The sequence below is a fragment of the Pectinophora gossypiella genome, chromosome 17, assembly GCF_024362695.1.
Source record: "Pectinophora gossypiella chromosome 17, ilPecGoss1.1, whole genome shotgun sequence".
Classification (NCBI taxonomy): domain Eukaryota; kingdom Metazoa; phylum Arthropoda; class Insecta; order Lepidoptera; family Gelechiidae; genus Pectinophora; species Pectinophora gossypiella.
In genome coordinates, this window is record NC_065420.1 from 9,907,793 (window position 1) to 9,922,795 (window position 15,003).

The 15,003-nt window shown below is 36.7% G+C and overlaps 1 protein-coding gene across 1 annotated transcript; it reads right to left on the reverse strand.

Annotated features, from left to right (window-relative positions):
- Positions 1-26: 26 nt before the first annotated feature.
- Positions 27-14,472, reverse strand: LOC126374685 (2-amino-3-ketobutyrate coenzyme A ligase, mitochondrial). The gene is made up of 9 exons (XM_050021400.1): positions 14,362-14,472; positions 13,119-13,276; positions 8,440-8,505; positions 7,846-7,947; positions 7,122-7,329; positions 5,458-5,638; positions 3,174-3,366; positions 1,875-2,049; positions 27-667 (listed from the first exon to the last, which is right to left on the reverse strand). The coding sequence occupies exons 1-9, from the start codon at positions 14,390-14,392 to the stop codon at positions 510-512; spliced, it is 1,272 nt and encodes a 423-aa protein (XP_049877357.1). The 5' UTR covers positions 14,393-14,472; the 3' UTR covers positions 27-509.
- Between the last annotated feature and the right edge of the window lie 531 nt (positions 14,473-15,003).

The following is a 15,003-nucleotide window of genomic DNA, read 5'->3' on the forward strand; positions in this document are numbered from 1 at the left end:
ATAAAATATAGTACAGATTATAAATATATATTTTATTTGTTTGTTCAGTACAAGATTTTTTTATTAACTTCCGAGATAAAACAATTTAGATTCTCAAGTAACAAACAATAACGAAGACAACTGGTTCATACTTATACCTAAGTAATCAAAATATTACTTAAAAAAAATAATTCAGCGAAAATACAATTTTACAGAGTTTGTTTTTTTAAGAGAAAAAGAGTTTTTTTTGCAAGAGAAGTGTCTCAGGATCGAAGCGAATAGAATTCTATAGTCTCTGCTTACCCCGGTGGGAAATAGGCGCGAGTTTATGTATGTATGTTATTTTTTTTAAAACCTTGATTCGTAGCAAAGAAAATTATTATTCTTCTCTTGAAATCACGTCCTAATTACATAAATAATACTTAATCATAATTGCCAAAATGATGAAAAAAAAACTAGATCAATCTTCATTTCTTCCTTTTTACTTTCACTTCTCATTGTTTTCACTAAAACGTATGTTCTTAGCTTCTCTACTTCACAAGTCCAATATCCTTTCCTACGGTAGCGAACGCGTCAACTGCACGCTTCACGTCCTCAGGGGTGTGGGCAGCGCTGAGCTGAACCCTCACACGAGCTGCTCCCTTCGGTACCACAGGGTAGCTGAACGCTACCACGTAGATACCACGCTCTGAAAGAAGTAGAATTGAGATTAAGTTTGCACATAGATGAAATTCGCAATCCTCATACGAAATAATCATTACTCTGCCGGCACGTCGGGATGCCATCCTCACTACCCAGCGTGCCGCAAGTTTGAGTTTAATATGTTTTCTTGTTATTTCAAAAACTACTTATACTACAATTGAGAACTAACTTCCACTAGATTTGCTTCCTCGTCCATTATGGAAAATTGCTAAAGAATGGATAATGGATAGTTACTGACGTCCTGTCTGTCTGTTCGAACCCCGGTACTGGATTTTCCGGATAAATTAAGTGCAGTTTTCACTAACACTGTTGGCTCGACTATTATAGACGGCTATACGGCTCACCACCTATCACGAATCACGATGTTCTAACAGAAAACTCGGTAAAGCATGAGTGCTTAGTTCATCTTGTGATGGATGTACCTCTGACTACCCCAATTGGGATATAGTCGTAAGAAAAGAATGGAATTCTCTCCCTGCGGTATGTTCCCCGATAGTATCAACTGTTGAAATACCCTAATTTAAATTGTATGTGTTTGAGTTTAACAACCGCGGCGTCCTCACCGACTAAGACAGAGCAGGTGGGATGCTAGGCGGACTAGCCGGACTGACAGTGAATGCCATTGATTGACAGTGAATGCCACTAGCGAGTTTTAACAGCCGCAGCGTCCTCACCGACTAAGACAGACCAGGTGGGATGCTAGGCGGACTAGCCGGATTGACAGTGAATGCCATTGATTGACAGTGAATGGCACTAGAAAGTTTTAATAGCCGCGGCGTCCTCACCGACTAAGGCAGAGCAGGTGGGATGCTAGGCGGACTAGCCATGTGCAGGCTCAGGGAACTAAGTAGTAGTTGCACACTTGAAGCAGAATGTAAACGCTTGCAGCTTACCTTCTTTTTCTTCTATCGTATGGGTTGTGAGGTGGGTTACCAACCCCGTCAACCCTGGTGTCAGGGTTACTATTGAACCGCCAAAGGCCCCTGACATGGCTCATGTAGCTACTTTACTTATGCAAGTTAGTAGTAACCGGGACCAATGGCTTAACGTGCTTTCCGAAGCACGGATCATCTTACTTTCGGACAATCAGGTGATTACAAAGTGATTTTCGTGATATGTCCCCACCGGGATTTGAACCCGGGACCTACGGATCGTGAGCCACGATCCCCACCAAACCCACGGAGACTGCCTACCTAGCATGCCACTAGCCAACTCCACAGCTAATGGCGCCTCCACCATGACAGGGCAGATGGGATGCTGGTCCCCGCTGACAGTAAGGCCGGCTGACTGTAGTCCCTCGCGGAACGCCCTCGTGTTGTCCTGCAGACGCTGCCGGAGCTCACTGCTGCGGTCTACCAGCTCTAGAGACTGGAATCAAGGTTGCATGTGAAGAAAGTATATAGGTGCATAATGCACAAAAATAACCAGATGGGTTAAAAAAGCCACATCAAAGCAATTCATTTAAAAAAGCAATTTACTTAATGGACATTTGCTCTTTTAAAAGCGCAATGCAAACAAATGTCAAATACCAATATTGCTTTTTTAGATGAATTGCTTCGATGTGGTCTTTTAACCCCTTGTACATTTTTAATTCTACTGTCTTTTTCATTTATCTCAGTCATTCCAACCCTTTTCACATGTATCTTTTATCACTCATCTTTTTCTTTGTAAGAATTTAAGTTAAGTACCTACTTAATTTTTTTATCTCTGCTGTTTGACGGAGCACGGTTAAGAGATAGGTAAATAATGTCTTTCGCGACCAAAACCGGTTTTGAACTATAAATAAAAACTATTTCTTTTTATTATTTTTTTTACTTTTGCGTCTGTCGGTACTAGACATGAAAAAGAGTGCTTCCGTTAAACCAGTTGCGTGGTATTAGTTAAGTACGTAATAATGGTGCTGCTACTGCTAAATAGGAGCTTCAATGATCACGATGAGTCGCATGCTGACACGCGATGCCTTCCAAATTGCACGGAAGTAGCATTTATAACAGACAAACGCTTCTGTCAAATAAAAAAATACTTAAGCAAGTACCTTTCCTTTGGGTGACCATGAAATGAAATATATTTATTCGTTCTAGAGTATATAATTATGATAGGAGATTTGATATGACACACCCGGAGCCTCTACGTACACAAATCTTATACTCACCGTGTGTCACCTTACCGCGTAAGTGCAAGAAATCCGCGCGTGAAATAATTTGATTAGAGTTTAAGCATAGAATAAGGAATAAAGAACGGCAACTCTGCTCCCCACCAGCGGCTGAGCTAGGTTTACCTCACCCCCCTCGGTCTTAATAGAACAACGTGACAAAATGTCGCCTATTATTACTTTTTTTATTTCGTAAAATTCATAAATAAGTTTAAAAGAAAATATTATTGTCACTTTTAGATATGTTTTTATTTAGTAATCCGGGGTCCTGGGTGTGGTTGAAGGTTAATTTTTCTGTGGGTTCTTTTCATTTTCATGTTCATTTTGTATCTAAGCATACCTTCAGAGAAGCAGCAACGACTGGAGGCGGCGGGGCGTTGGAGAACAGATACGGTCTTGAGACGTTCCTCAGTAAAGTGACTAGTTCCCTCGGCCCAGTGGTGTACCCGCCCGCGGCCCCGCTCACTGCCTTGCCGAGTGTAGAGCAGATGATGTCTGCTGCGCCCGGCACACCGCAATACTCTTCTGTGCCCCTGGTAAGATGATATTAGCTTTTAAAGTTTTTAATAATTATTAACAAAAAATAAATTAATTAAAATTTAAGATTTTCTTTCTTTTTTTATCTATCTATCTATTAAGTACTTATATAAAATCAGAATAAAATGAATTATGTACAGAAATAAACTATTTTAGTATTAAATCAATGAAAAAGGTTAAGGTAATTTATCAAAAGTGATATTTAGTGCGCTATACCATACAGTTACTTATTATACTTAATGATGTATTTCAGTCAAGGTGAACTTAGGTAAGCGATTACATTTTCCTTAAGCAAATTGCTTCTTTTATTTAAAATGCAAACCTTGGAGAAATTGTAATAACTCATAAAGGCGCAAAGGCGCTACTGGTTGACATCAATGTCAAGTGTAACAAGTAGTAATACAAAGCTATTGAGTCATACTTACGTATGTACAGGGTGTTAGTGACATCGTAACGAATACTGAGGAGGATGATTCAGACTATGATCCTGAGTTAATATTAAATGGGACTTTCCGTCGCAAAAATAATGTTTGTTTTTGTTTTTTATTTTAATTATTTTCAATTCTATACTTTTTGGGAATACTCATGGAATAGCCATACAAGTGCAGATACAGGGTGTTAGTGACATCGTAACGAATACTCAGGGGGATGATTCAGACCATTATTCTGAGTTATTATCAGGTGGAATTTTTCGTCGCAAAATTCATGATTTTTTTTAGTTTTTTAACATTGTTTTCAATTCTATACTTTTGCGACGAAAAATTCCACTTGATATCATCTCAGAATCATGGCCTCAATCACCCCTCAAAGTTTTTGTTACGATGTCACTAACACCCTGTATATAAGTGTTAGTAAAGAATACTGAGGGGGTTGATTCAGACCACATTCTGAGTTGATAACAAGTGGAATTTCCTCTCAAAAATTTATGAAAATATATATTTTTTAAATTATTTTCAATTCCATAGTTATGCGACCATTGATAACAACTCAGAATAATAATTATGGTCTGAATCACCCATCATAATTTTCGTTACATTGTCACTAACACCCTGTATAGTTACTATGTACCACGTATCAGTAAATATTGTATTTATTTCCACCCTAGTCAAATGAGATACATTTTATCGACTTTTTAAGAATCGTCTGTTCTAGTGACGTCATCAATAAACAAATTCGACAATTAGTCTCAAAAGACAAGTGAGATTACATAAGATTACTAAATCTTTTAAGGGGCAATGTATACGTTTTTACAATAAGATTCCCATTGACATTCAGAATTTGCCTTTCAACTGTTTTAAGACAGTAGTTAAACAAAAACTTTACAAAAAAGGTTATTATAAAGTTAGTGATTATTTAGAAGATATGAATGCATGGGATTAACTGTCTGAGAACTGATATAAGGCAGCTAAATTACTCAATTGTATACCAATATTTTATGTTTATTTTTATTTTTTTAAAAAACGTCTAGGGCCCTGTGCCGAGGTTTTTCTTGCAGCTTCTTTTCCCCGGCTATACAGGTTGTGAGAAGCTGCAGTAGTTTTAGGCGGATGAGACGTTCGTTATGTAAAAATTGACGATTCAAAGTGTAACTATGTTACCTACTGAATAAAGATATTTTTGAATTTGAATTTGAATTTGAGACTGACTTTAGATAGTCTCAGATTGGCTTCTATTTCTAGTTTAGCATTTTATCATTTATCTTTTATATAGTAAGATACCCTATGTTCTGGACAATCAAAATATGTGCTGAAGAGTGGGAAAAACATACTCATAAGCTCACGACTATATACCAATTGGGGTAGTTAGAGGTACATCCATCGCAAGATGAGCTAAGTACCCACACCACACCGAGCTTTCTATTAGACGAAATCACGACAAAAATATAGCCGTCTATAATAATATTCGAGCCAAATGTGAAGTACGTAAGTAGTGAAAACTGCACTTAAAAAAGATATATAAATAACTCATTAATGCCAGTCGAGTACCAGGATGTGTGCTGGAAAGTAGAAAAAAAATACCTATTCACCGGTTATGACAAGGCACTTCTCATATTTCAGTATAAAGTGACAACTTCACAAGTCGGTTACCGGCCAGTCTCCCCAAAGAATCCAGTAGCATGGCTGTCGTCCACAGCCAACAGCGCTCGGTACTTATCGGCCAGGGTCCGCAGCCCCTTCAGCGGGGCCACCGTGCCGTCCATTGAGAATACTCCGTCAGTCACGATCAGCTTGATGCGGGCCTCGCTGTGAGCTAGCAGGTGCTCGAGTTCTGAAAAGGTGAGGATAGTCCTTTACTTACAAACTATATCAATGGAGACAAACAGTTGCATTTCATTTGTATAACTGTCCGATACTATCTAATGTGAAACGTGATCTATTCCTTAAAATTCAACTACTTACATGCTAATCATAGCAAGCAGCCCCCAATTCTTATCCCTCTCTAAGTGAGGTACAAGCACAACTAGGGAATGTAATCCCTATCTCGCGAGATCTCGTCTGATTTTTCAGGATTACCTAATCCCGAAGCATATGACGAGATCCCGTTCGAGATTGATGGGATTGGGCGAATCTCCTTGTGTTAGGTACCTAAGTATACCTTTTGTTTTGATTGTTGATTTCCAAAGAAAAAATAATTATTTAAGTAGTTAGTAATATTGAAGAATAAGTTTTTGTTTTCTTTCAAAAAACATTTTTTTTTAAATTATCTTCACTATCACAAACAAACAGTTTTCATCCTTTTTAGCCATCAAAACTTAACACTTTATTATGAACTAGACGAGATCCCGAAAAATTCGGGATCTCGCGGAATTGATATTTCCAATCCCGCGGAATCTCGAATTTGAGATCTCGAGTCGGGATTGCATTCTCTAGGCACAACATCATCCTCTCTGTCAGTTGTCATGTCAGTATTCACACCTTACACACATACGTATATATTATCTTTGTTCACACAATCCATTCACACTTTTTAGGTCGTCCGCTAACTTTATATATCCATCCACATTCATACTCATCCCTTTCCTCGTAAGTAATATGCTTTTCATCCCTCCTCATTAAACGCCCATACCATACTAACCTGCTGCTCCTGAAGCATATACCTAAGAGTAAAAAAGGAACCTACCACAGATGTGGACCCGCCAAAAGGTGTCAAATGGACCGCCCAACACCACAAGTGACTGCATTTAATCGAGCGAACATGTATCTCTTCTAACAAGGTTTTACTTTCGATAATCATAAGCAAAACGCTTCACTGATACGGAGACAATTTAGAATTTCCTATTTTGATCCAATTTAGAGTTGTGATAGACACTACATAACACACTAAATACACATAACATAAATAGCCTATATACGTCCCACTGCTGGGCACAGGCCTCCTCTCAATCAACCGGAGAGGGTATGGAGCATACTCCACCACGCTGCTCCACTGCGGGTTGGTGGAGGTGTTTTTACGGCTAATAGCCGGAACCAACGGCTTAACGTGCCCTCCGAAGCACGGAATCAACTTACTTTTTCGGACAATCAGGTGATTCAAGCCTGAAAAGTCCTTACCAAACAAAGGACAGTCTCACAAACTGATTTCGACAATGTGCCCATCGGGAATCGAACCCGGACCTCCAGATCGTGAGCCTAACGCTCTTACCACTAGACCACGGAGGCTGTTAACACTAGACACTAAATACTAAACGAATATCACGTTAGTTTCGTAACAAAATATTATTATGCACAAAAACACTTAAGACGGTTCTTACCGTTCAAATCTCTATGCGGATACCGGAACTTTTGCGCCTTGCACAACCGAATGCCGTCAATGATGGAAGCATGGTTGAGGGTGTCTGAGAACACCGCGTCTTCTGGCGTCAGCATTGACTCAAACAGGCCAGCATTCGCGTCGAAACATGAGCCATACAGAATAGCATCTTCTCGCCCGTGGAACTCTGCTATGCGATTTTCTAGATCCTGCAATAAAATAAAATGTTTCCAGTCATTATTTACTTAAGTATTGTTAGCGACTCCAGCTACATAATTGTTTAATATAACATAACTGTACACCTTTGCCCATACCTCCGGCCATGTATTTTATGCCATATGCATCAAACCTCCATTAAGTAAGACAGGAGGAGTGCTGACGTGCATTGAATGCGGTCGTACATTTAATGCTAAGATCGGATATGTCAGTCACTTGAGAGCACACGAACGACGCTCTCATTTAGTTGTCGAGTCACTGTGGCCGAATACGGTCAGGAAGGATTGATTGGTTGAAGTAAGACACGCTAAAGAAATTTTGTTTTTTTGGTCTTACGGTTCCGCAAACATTGACAGGCCTGAGGGTACCCAATTGGGCGCGAATCTCGGCTCAGGGCGTCCTCTGAAAGTATTATAATTATTAGAAAGAATTCCCCCGATAAGTACCCCGATAGCGATAACCGCTGAATGAGGAATCGTAAGTAGGTAAACAAACATTATGAAACAAACCTTATGTATTGACTGCGTGCCGCATATAAAGCGAACTGAACTCAAACCAGCTCCATACTTTTTCAAGCCTTCTCTGGCGGCCTCTACCACTTCTGGATGATTCTGATTACATACAAAAGAAACATTATTATCTTCTAATCGGAGATATTCAATAATACATAACATAACATAAACAGCCTATATAACAACTGCATCATCACCAAACACAACATTGGTAAGTCAATTATAATCTGTTACCCGCAACTTACATAATATAAACAGCCTATATACGACCCACTGCTGGGCACAGGCCTCCCCTCAATCAACCGAAGGGGATATGGAGCATACTCCACCACGCTGCTCCAATGCGGGTTGGTGGAGGTGTTTTTACGGCTAATAGCCGGGATCAACGGCTCATCAATTTTCGGACAATCAGGTGATTCAAGCCTGAAAAGTCCTTACCAAACAAAGGACAATCTCACAAAGTGATTTCGACAATGTCCCCATCGGGAATCGAACCCGGACCTCCAGATCGTGAGCGTAACGCTCTAACCACTAGACCACGGAGGCTGTTAATTCAATAATATTTATAAATATTTAGTATTTATTACTTACAGATAATCCTAAATAATTATTTGCGCAGAAATTCAGGAACTCTCCTTTTGCGCCTTGCACCGTCACCTAAAACAAATTTGATTAAATAACTATTTACTTACCATACCTTGTACCTACATACATTACTTACATATTAACCTAACTTATAGTAAACGATTCAATAAATATTTATTTAATATTTGAGAGACCAATAGCTCTTAAAAACTATAGCAAAAAAATCTTACTTAAAAATAAACCAATGATAGGTTTTCACCTAAGTATATAATAAAATATGCAGGGTGTTAGTGACATTAGTAATATGTAGCCTATACCCATGTTTATGAGTTGAGCATAATTTTCAACTACCTACCTTAAGTAGGTAAGTAATTTCATTCTACACAGTTTATTTACGATTCAGATATCTTTGAAAAGGCTGCAAAATCTTGCGCCAGAAGATAGGCGTGATTTTTGTATGCACAAATGTCAAATAGCCATATTGCATTTTAAGGCGAATATTGCTTCAATGTGGCCTTTTTAGACTCCCATTTAAAACAGTATGATTTTTTTTATGTAACTAAGTATAAAAATTTTGTCGTATGCTGTACAAAATTATGAAAAATTCTATATGTTTTTGTTAACGCCCCGGTATCAAGGCGCCATATGTTTACATTTGTATTCAGCACCACACCGAATACACAAACACTAGCTAAAACATCCGCGCCCGTATGTGATATTATCGTTGCCATGTGAATAAATAAATAGTTTATAATTTACTCCAGCACGGTGGGACATTATACGGGCGCGGTGGATCATCTGAATCTGTCACCATTCGGTTCTCCAAAAGAATACACCCGTAACTAAGGCCCGTATTAATAAACCAATCTCAAGTTCCGAGTGTCGCAATCAATCAACCAATCGCCTTAGTGAGTAACGGATGGCGCGAAAATACTAGTAGTGGTAAATAATTATTAAGGTTACAATAACTCAGAAAATCATATATCTATCTCAGGAATTCGTAAATATGGCATCAAGTTTTCTTCTTAATACTTCTATACTGTCCACCCCATAAAGCATCACAGGTGTGCATGTTTATAAAATAGAGAGAAAGTAAGTAATTGCCAATTACGTTCTGGCTACGCCTCTGTAGTTTGAAAGAAAAGAATGCACATAAATGACTCTACATTGCTATCCACCTTCCTAGTATTATAAGTTAGATAGTTTTCTAGGTCAAAAGTAAATTATGGAAGTCTAATTACTTACTAAATTAAAAAAAAAGACAGATCTAAATTTGACAAAAAACGTTTTCTTTTTTCTATTTAAGTAAGTAAGTAACTTATAAATTTATGAATTTTAATAAAGAAAAATGTAATAATAAGTGCGACATTTTGTCACGTTTTCACATTGCTTTTTCATACAAATTCCATAGTAATTTCGTGTTTTGACGTTTAGTAAAAAGTAATTAATTTGATTAGTTGGAAACTACCCTATTATAATAAAAGAATTAATAAGTAAGTTTAAACTTGTAAGTTTGTTAAAAAACATATAAATCTATTCTCTCCGGTAAATACTATAAAAAGAAATAATCGCACTGAAAACAAATTACAAACCCAATTCTCAAAATTAAACCTAGTAACGGAAGGCCCCCATTGTATGACAATTAAAATCTACAATAGTATTCCAAATGCTATGAAAAAAACAGAAAATTTAAAGTCTTTTATAAAACAATTAAAATTATTCTTACTAAACAAAAGTTATTATAATATTGAAGAGTTTTTTAATGATAGATAGATTGTTGGATAAGGTGCTTAGGTAAGTATATAATTATGTATTGTATATTTCCTTGAGTTCTTTATTTAATTTGTATAGTTTTAAATATTGTATTGTATAGTTTTAAGTTAATAAATAATATAATGTAATAATTATATTATTATGTAATAATTTTGTAAGTGTATAATGATTTTGTTACCTACCTTTAACTTGTTTAATTCATAATTAACTATGTTACTTACTAATATTTTTTATAATGAAGCTGCTGTCACCTCTTACGTTGCTGTGCCCTTGCAGGGCGTCACATGTACCTAACACCATGTAACACCTAACTACTTGTGACTTTGCAATGATTAAATGAATATGAATAGATTTGGCGAATGTATGTTATTTGTGATTTTCCAATGTAATTTGTAATTTTATAAGTAATGTCATTTTCTGACTTATGACAACTGTATTGTATAAACAGTAATCGTCTAAAATATGATACTGACGTGTCACCTTATGTGAATCAAATAAAGGAGATCATCGGCTTTCCATACTTTCGCCGGCCCAAATTTGAAAGTGCCGGCCAGAGAAAAAAAATGTGTCGAACCTTTCAAGTAGATCGCTCTGAACATTTTTTACTATGACACCAAACGTGTATGACCATTAGTTTGACTTTAATTGGATTTTAAAAATCTCGATTTTTCATACATTTTGTAAAAAAAAATATTATGTCCGTTGGGAAAAAGAGGTATACAGGTGTATTACAAAAGACCGTTAGAACATTTATTAGTATGGCGCCAAACTTCTATGACCATTATTTAGACATTTATTGGACTTTCCGTTTTCGTTAATATGTTAAAATGCCGGCCATCGAAAAAAATACGTCAAATCTGTCTAATAGTAGCTTCTCAATATTTTTTAATATGACACCAAACATCTATGACCATTATTTTGACTTTTATTGGAATTTACATTTTACTCCAAATGTGAAAAGTGCCGACTAGCAAAAATACCATGTTGAAAGTATCGAGTAGATGCCTGTTAACATTTTTTTATATAGCGCCAAACGTGTATGACCATTAGTTTGCCTTTTATTGTATTTTAAAAATCTTAATTTCTTATTTATTTTGTTTAAAAATAAAGTGCTTTGGGCAAAAATTGCGGTACGGCGGATTACAAAGGACCTTTAGAACATTTAATAATCTGGCGCGAAACATTTTTGACCATTATTATGACTTTTATTCGTCTCTTTTTCCGTTTTGGTTCAAGTAGGAAAATGTCAGCCAGCGAAATAAAATAAGTGAAATCTTTTGGTAAACGACTTGAAACGTATTTTTTTACTGTATTACCAAATGTCGACTTTGGCGTTTATTGGACTTTTAAAAAAATCTTTTTTATATACATTTTAACAATGACAACAAGCAGAGCCTTCCCAATGATTAGTTATTAGTCAGATAAATACTTTGTGTTTTTGTTTTGTGTGTTGTTAGGTGAACTATATTAATACTATCTGATTTTAGATACGACGTTGGCTGTAGTTTTTGCATTCGACTCAACGTTACGGCCTAAGTTTAGGTTGAATTATGGTATTGATTCATCTCGACCGTAGGTGGTTACCACCCTCCAAAGATAAGCTTGTCATCTAGTGACGAAACTCGTATTTTGGCATGACGTCTGAAGTAGCTGTTGGGGAAGACAGGAGTCGGTCAGTTGTACTTTGCATGTATGCCGATCACAATGTCCTCGTGCTACTTGGCCGATATAGCATAGTACCTCACTTTTCTTAAAAAAAAAATAAGCTTCCAAAGCGTGTATCACCATCAGGTGAGATAGTGGTCAAACGAAAACCTATTTTTGATTTATAAAAATGTGTCCAAAGACGACCACGATATTACGCCTTTGCCTGCATTATCGCCAGACAAAACTTTTTTCGCCAAAGTGTAGGTATGTATGAAAACTCCAGGTTTTTGAGAAATCTAATTGAGTTCAAAATAGTGTTCATAGACGTTTAATGTCATAATAATAAACATTCTGACGATCCTTTAAATAACGCGCCTGTCATATTTTATTTTATCAAAATAAATCAAAAATCGAGATTTAAAAAATCCAACAACAGTCAAACTAATGGTCATACACGATTATTGTCATAGTGAATAATGTTTACAGGTATCTTCTCGATAGTTTTGACATGTGTTCTTTGCTGACCGGCACTTTTCACATAGAAACTAAAACGTAAAGTCCAATAAAAGCCAAAATAATGGTCATAGACGTTTGGTGCCATAATAATAAATGGTCAAATGGATAAGTTTTAACGGGATATATCAATATTGTTTCTTGGCCGGCACTTCACATTTTCACCAAAATGTATGAAAAATACAAGTTTTTTTTAATTCGAATAAAACCGAAAATATTGACGCTACAGCTTTGGTGCCATAGTAATAAATGCTGAGACGGATAAGTTCTAAGGATATATACCATTTTTGTTACTTGGCCGTCACTTTACATTTTCACCAAAAATGTATGAAAAATACAGTTTTTTAATTCGAATAAAACCGAAGATATTCACCCTACAGCTTTGGTGCCATAGTAATAAATACTCAGACGGATAAGATCTAACGGAATATAGCAAAAATATTTTTTGGCCGGCACTTTGACTTCTGGGCCGAAATCCGATGATCTCCTTTGCTTGATTACATTATAATTTTTTGTAATCGTTTGCAACTTGGCTAAGGCCCCAGGTTCTCTCTTCTCTTCTTCTAATCCTTTTATCCCCTGTTGGGATGTAGGGATTTTCACTTCTCACATGCCTAGAGTTTTGATTCCCAGCCCAGGTTTCTTTGCGTGCGCGTTGTTTGAGGCCACATGTTATTGTAGCATTATTATCATACATGACTCTGTTTCTAAAGCTAATAGTTATCTCTACTTTCTGCCTACATCCATCATACCTTCCTATCCTGAGGAGATGTGATGATCCTCTCATGTTTCCAAGTCTTAGCCTTCTTGATATCTTGCAGTCTGTCTTCTAGAACTTCTCTCAGTTTAGTCACTCCTGCGCGCTCCTTCCTTGCTTCACTAAACTGGCGAGCTTGAGATCCATTGTAAACTGAAAAATATTTGCTTTTGAGATTGAAAATAATCACTTAATAAGATATCAGAAAACTGCATAACTGTGCGGACTATTGTACGAGATAAGAGAACCTATAAAGTAACTAAGTACGGTAGGTAGGTATATAACCTACGTACCTACTTAGGTAGGTATACTTCCTGAAAAGTATTATAATTGTTGTAACTTGTAACTAAAGCATACAAAGTATTATCAACAGTATAGTGTTATTCTATTTTGGAATTCCAAAGGCTTGTGTAGCCAGTGTATTATGTTAGATATAGGTAGGTATAAGTACGCACTACTTCATCAGTTGGAAAACGTATTAAGCAATTAAATACCTAGTAAGTGGTTATATTTATTTGAAATATGATTTTCATTTTATAAAAACTTTTGCAACATAAAACAGCACAGGTATTTTACCGCACCGCAAATCGGTCGTTCTCTATAAACAAGTTTGTAATTTTGTCAAGGCTGTCTCAAGAGGCACTGAAAGAAAATCATGCAACAGCAATCAACATAACAACATTACGTAACATTCGCATTATCACACTGCTATATTACAGCTAAATAAATCTATATATGTACGTATATATAGTCGTAGGTAGGTACTTATTGAAACTTACACCCGTAATAGACTCGATTCTATTATTTTATCAATGTCCCATATAAAATATGAACATAAGTAAACAATTACTACTCATGGAAAGTATAGTAAGTAGGTATAACTAACACAGATTACATTACATTATGGTTCGTATTATCCTTGTAATGCAACGTAGCTTAGGTAGGTGGGTATAATCACTTCAAAAATATTTGTTTAAACTTTGTAATTTAAATGTTAAGACCACTAACAGGCATTAAGGATACCTCTTTAAAAGGATCCGAACGAAAGGTCAAGCGAGACCGGCGTATTAAGTTGAGACAAACACTTGGATAAAAACAAGTTTATAACTTTTCCACTGATAATTTTCAAAGAGCGCGTATTAAGTGTAAATAATCACTTATTTACGGAAAATTCTTTACATAAAAGGCGGGTAATAAAAAGAAAGAAAATGTTTGCAAAAATAAAGAAAATCGTTTACCTGTGCGCAGGAGTTGCGAGCGGAGCGCCATCGCGTCGAATGGGGGCGCGGCGCGGTGCCGCGCGTACACCGGCTGTTAGACCAGTCACGCAGGTTTCTGTTTACGAACTACTTTGTTTTCGTTCACAATCGCGCATTGAATTTGAATCATGCGATCGTTACTGACTAGTATAAACTCTTTACAAGACGAAATAAGGACTAGAGTTCTACATATATGTAGAGCACAATAAAAGAACGGGATGCATTTTGTTTTGAATCTTTGAGTTGGGTACCATATTAGACAGCAGCGTAATGACCTTGCGAAAGTTACTCACTTTCATCGATGATGTAATCCAAATACAAGACATTCGTCTGCCAATATAGGTACACAGTTGGTCCCCTTCGTCCACGTTGGTAACTAGATTTACCTAACCAGTTACGAGAAAAGGTCTTTCTTTCGCTGTTTTGTAACTAAATACCTACCTAGTTGTGGAAGAAGAATTATTTTTCCAGTTCCGTAGATATTTAAATTTCCATTTATGTAATATCTACATACCTATAAGTAGATAGGGGTGTTAGCTGGGTGCACACGGGGTAGTGTTTGCCATTATAACGAAAACTTTGAGGGTTGATTCAGCTCATTCTTCTGAGATTACTGAGTTC

What these genes read in the sequence shown, in the direction of transcription:
- LOC126374685 (XM_050021400.1), bottom strand. Translation starts at nt 14,392, where the DNA reads ATGGCGCTCCGCTCGCAACTCCTGCGCACAG. An exon ending in CTCGCAACTCCTGCGCACAG is followed by an intron (nt 13,277 to 14,361) that starts GTAAACGATTTT and finishes AATATTTTTCAG; the next exon opens with TTTACAATGGATCTCAAGCT. An exon ending in GTTGGCTAGTGGCATGCTAG is followed by an intron (nt 668 to 1,874) that starts GTAGGCAGTCTC and finishes TACTTCTTTCAG; the next exon opens with AGCGTGGTATCTACGTGGTA.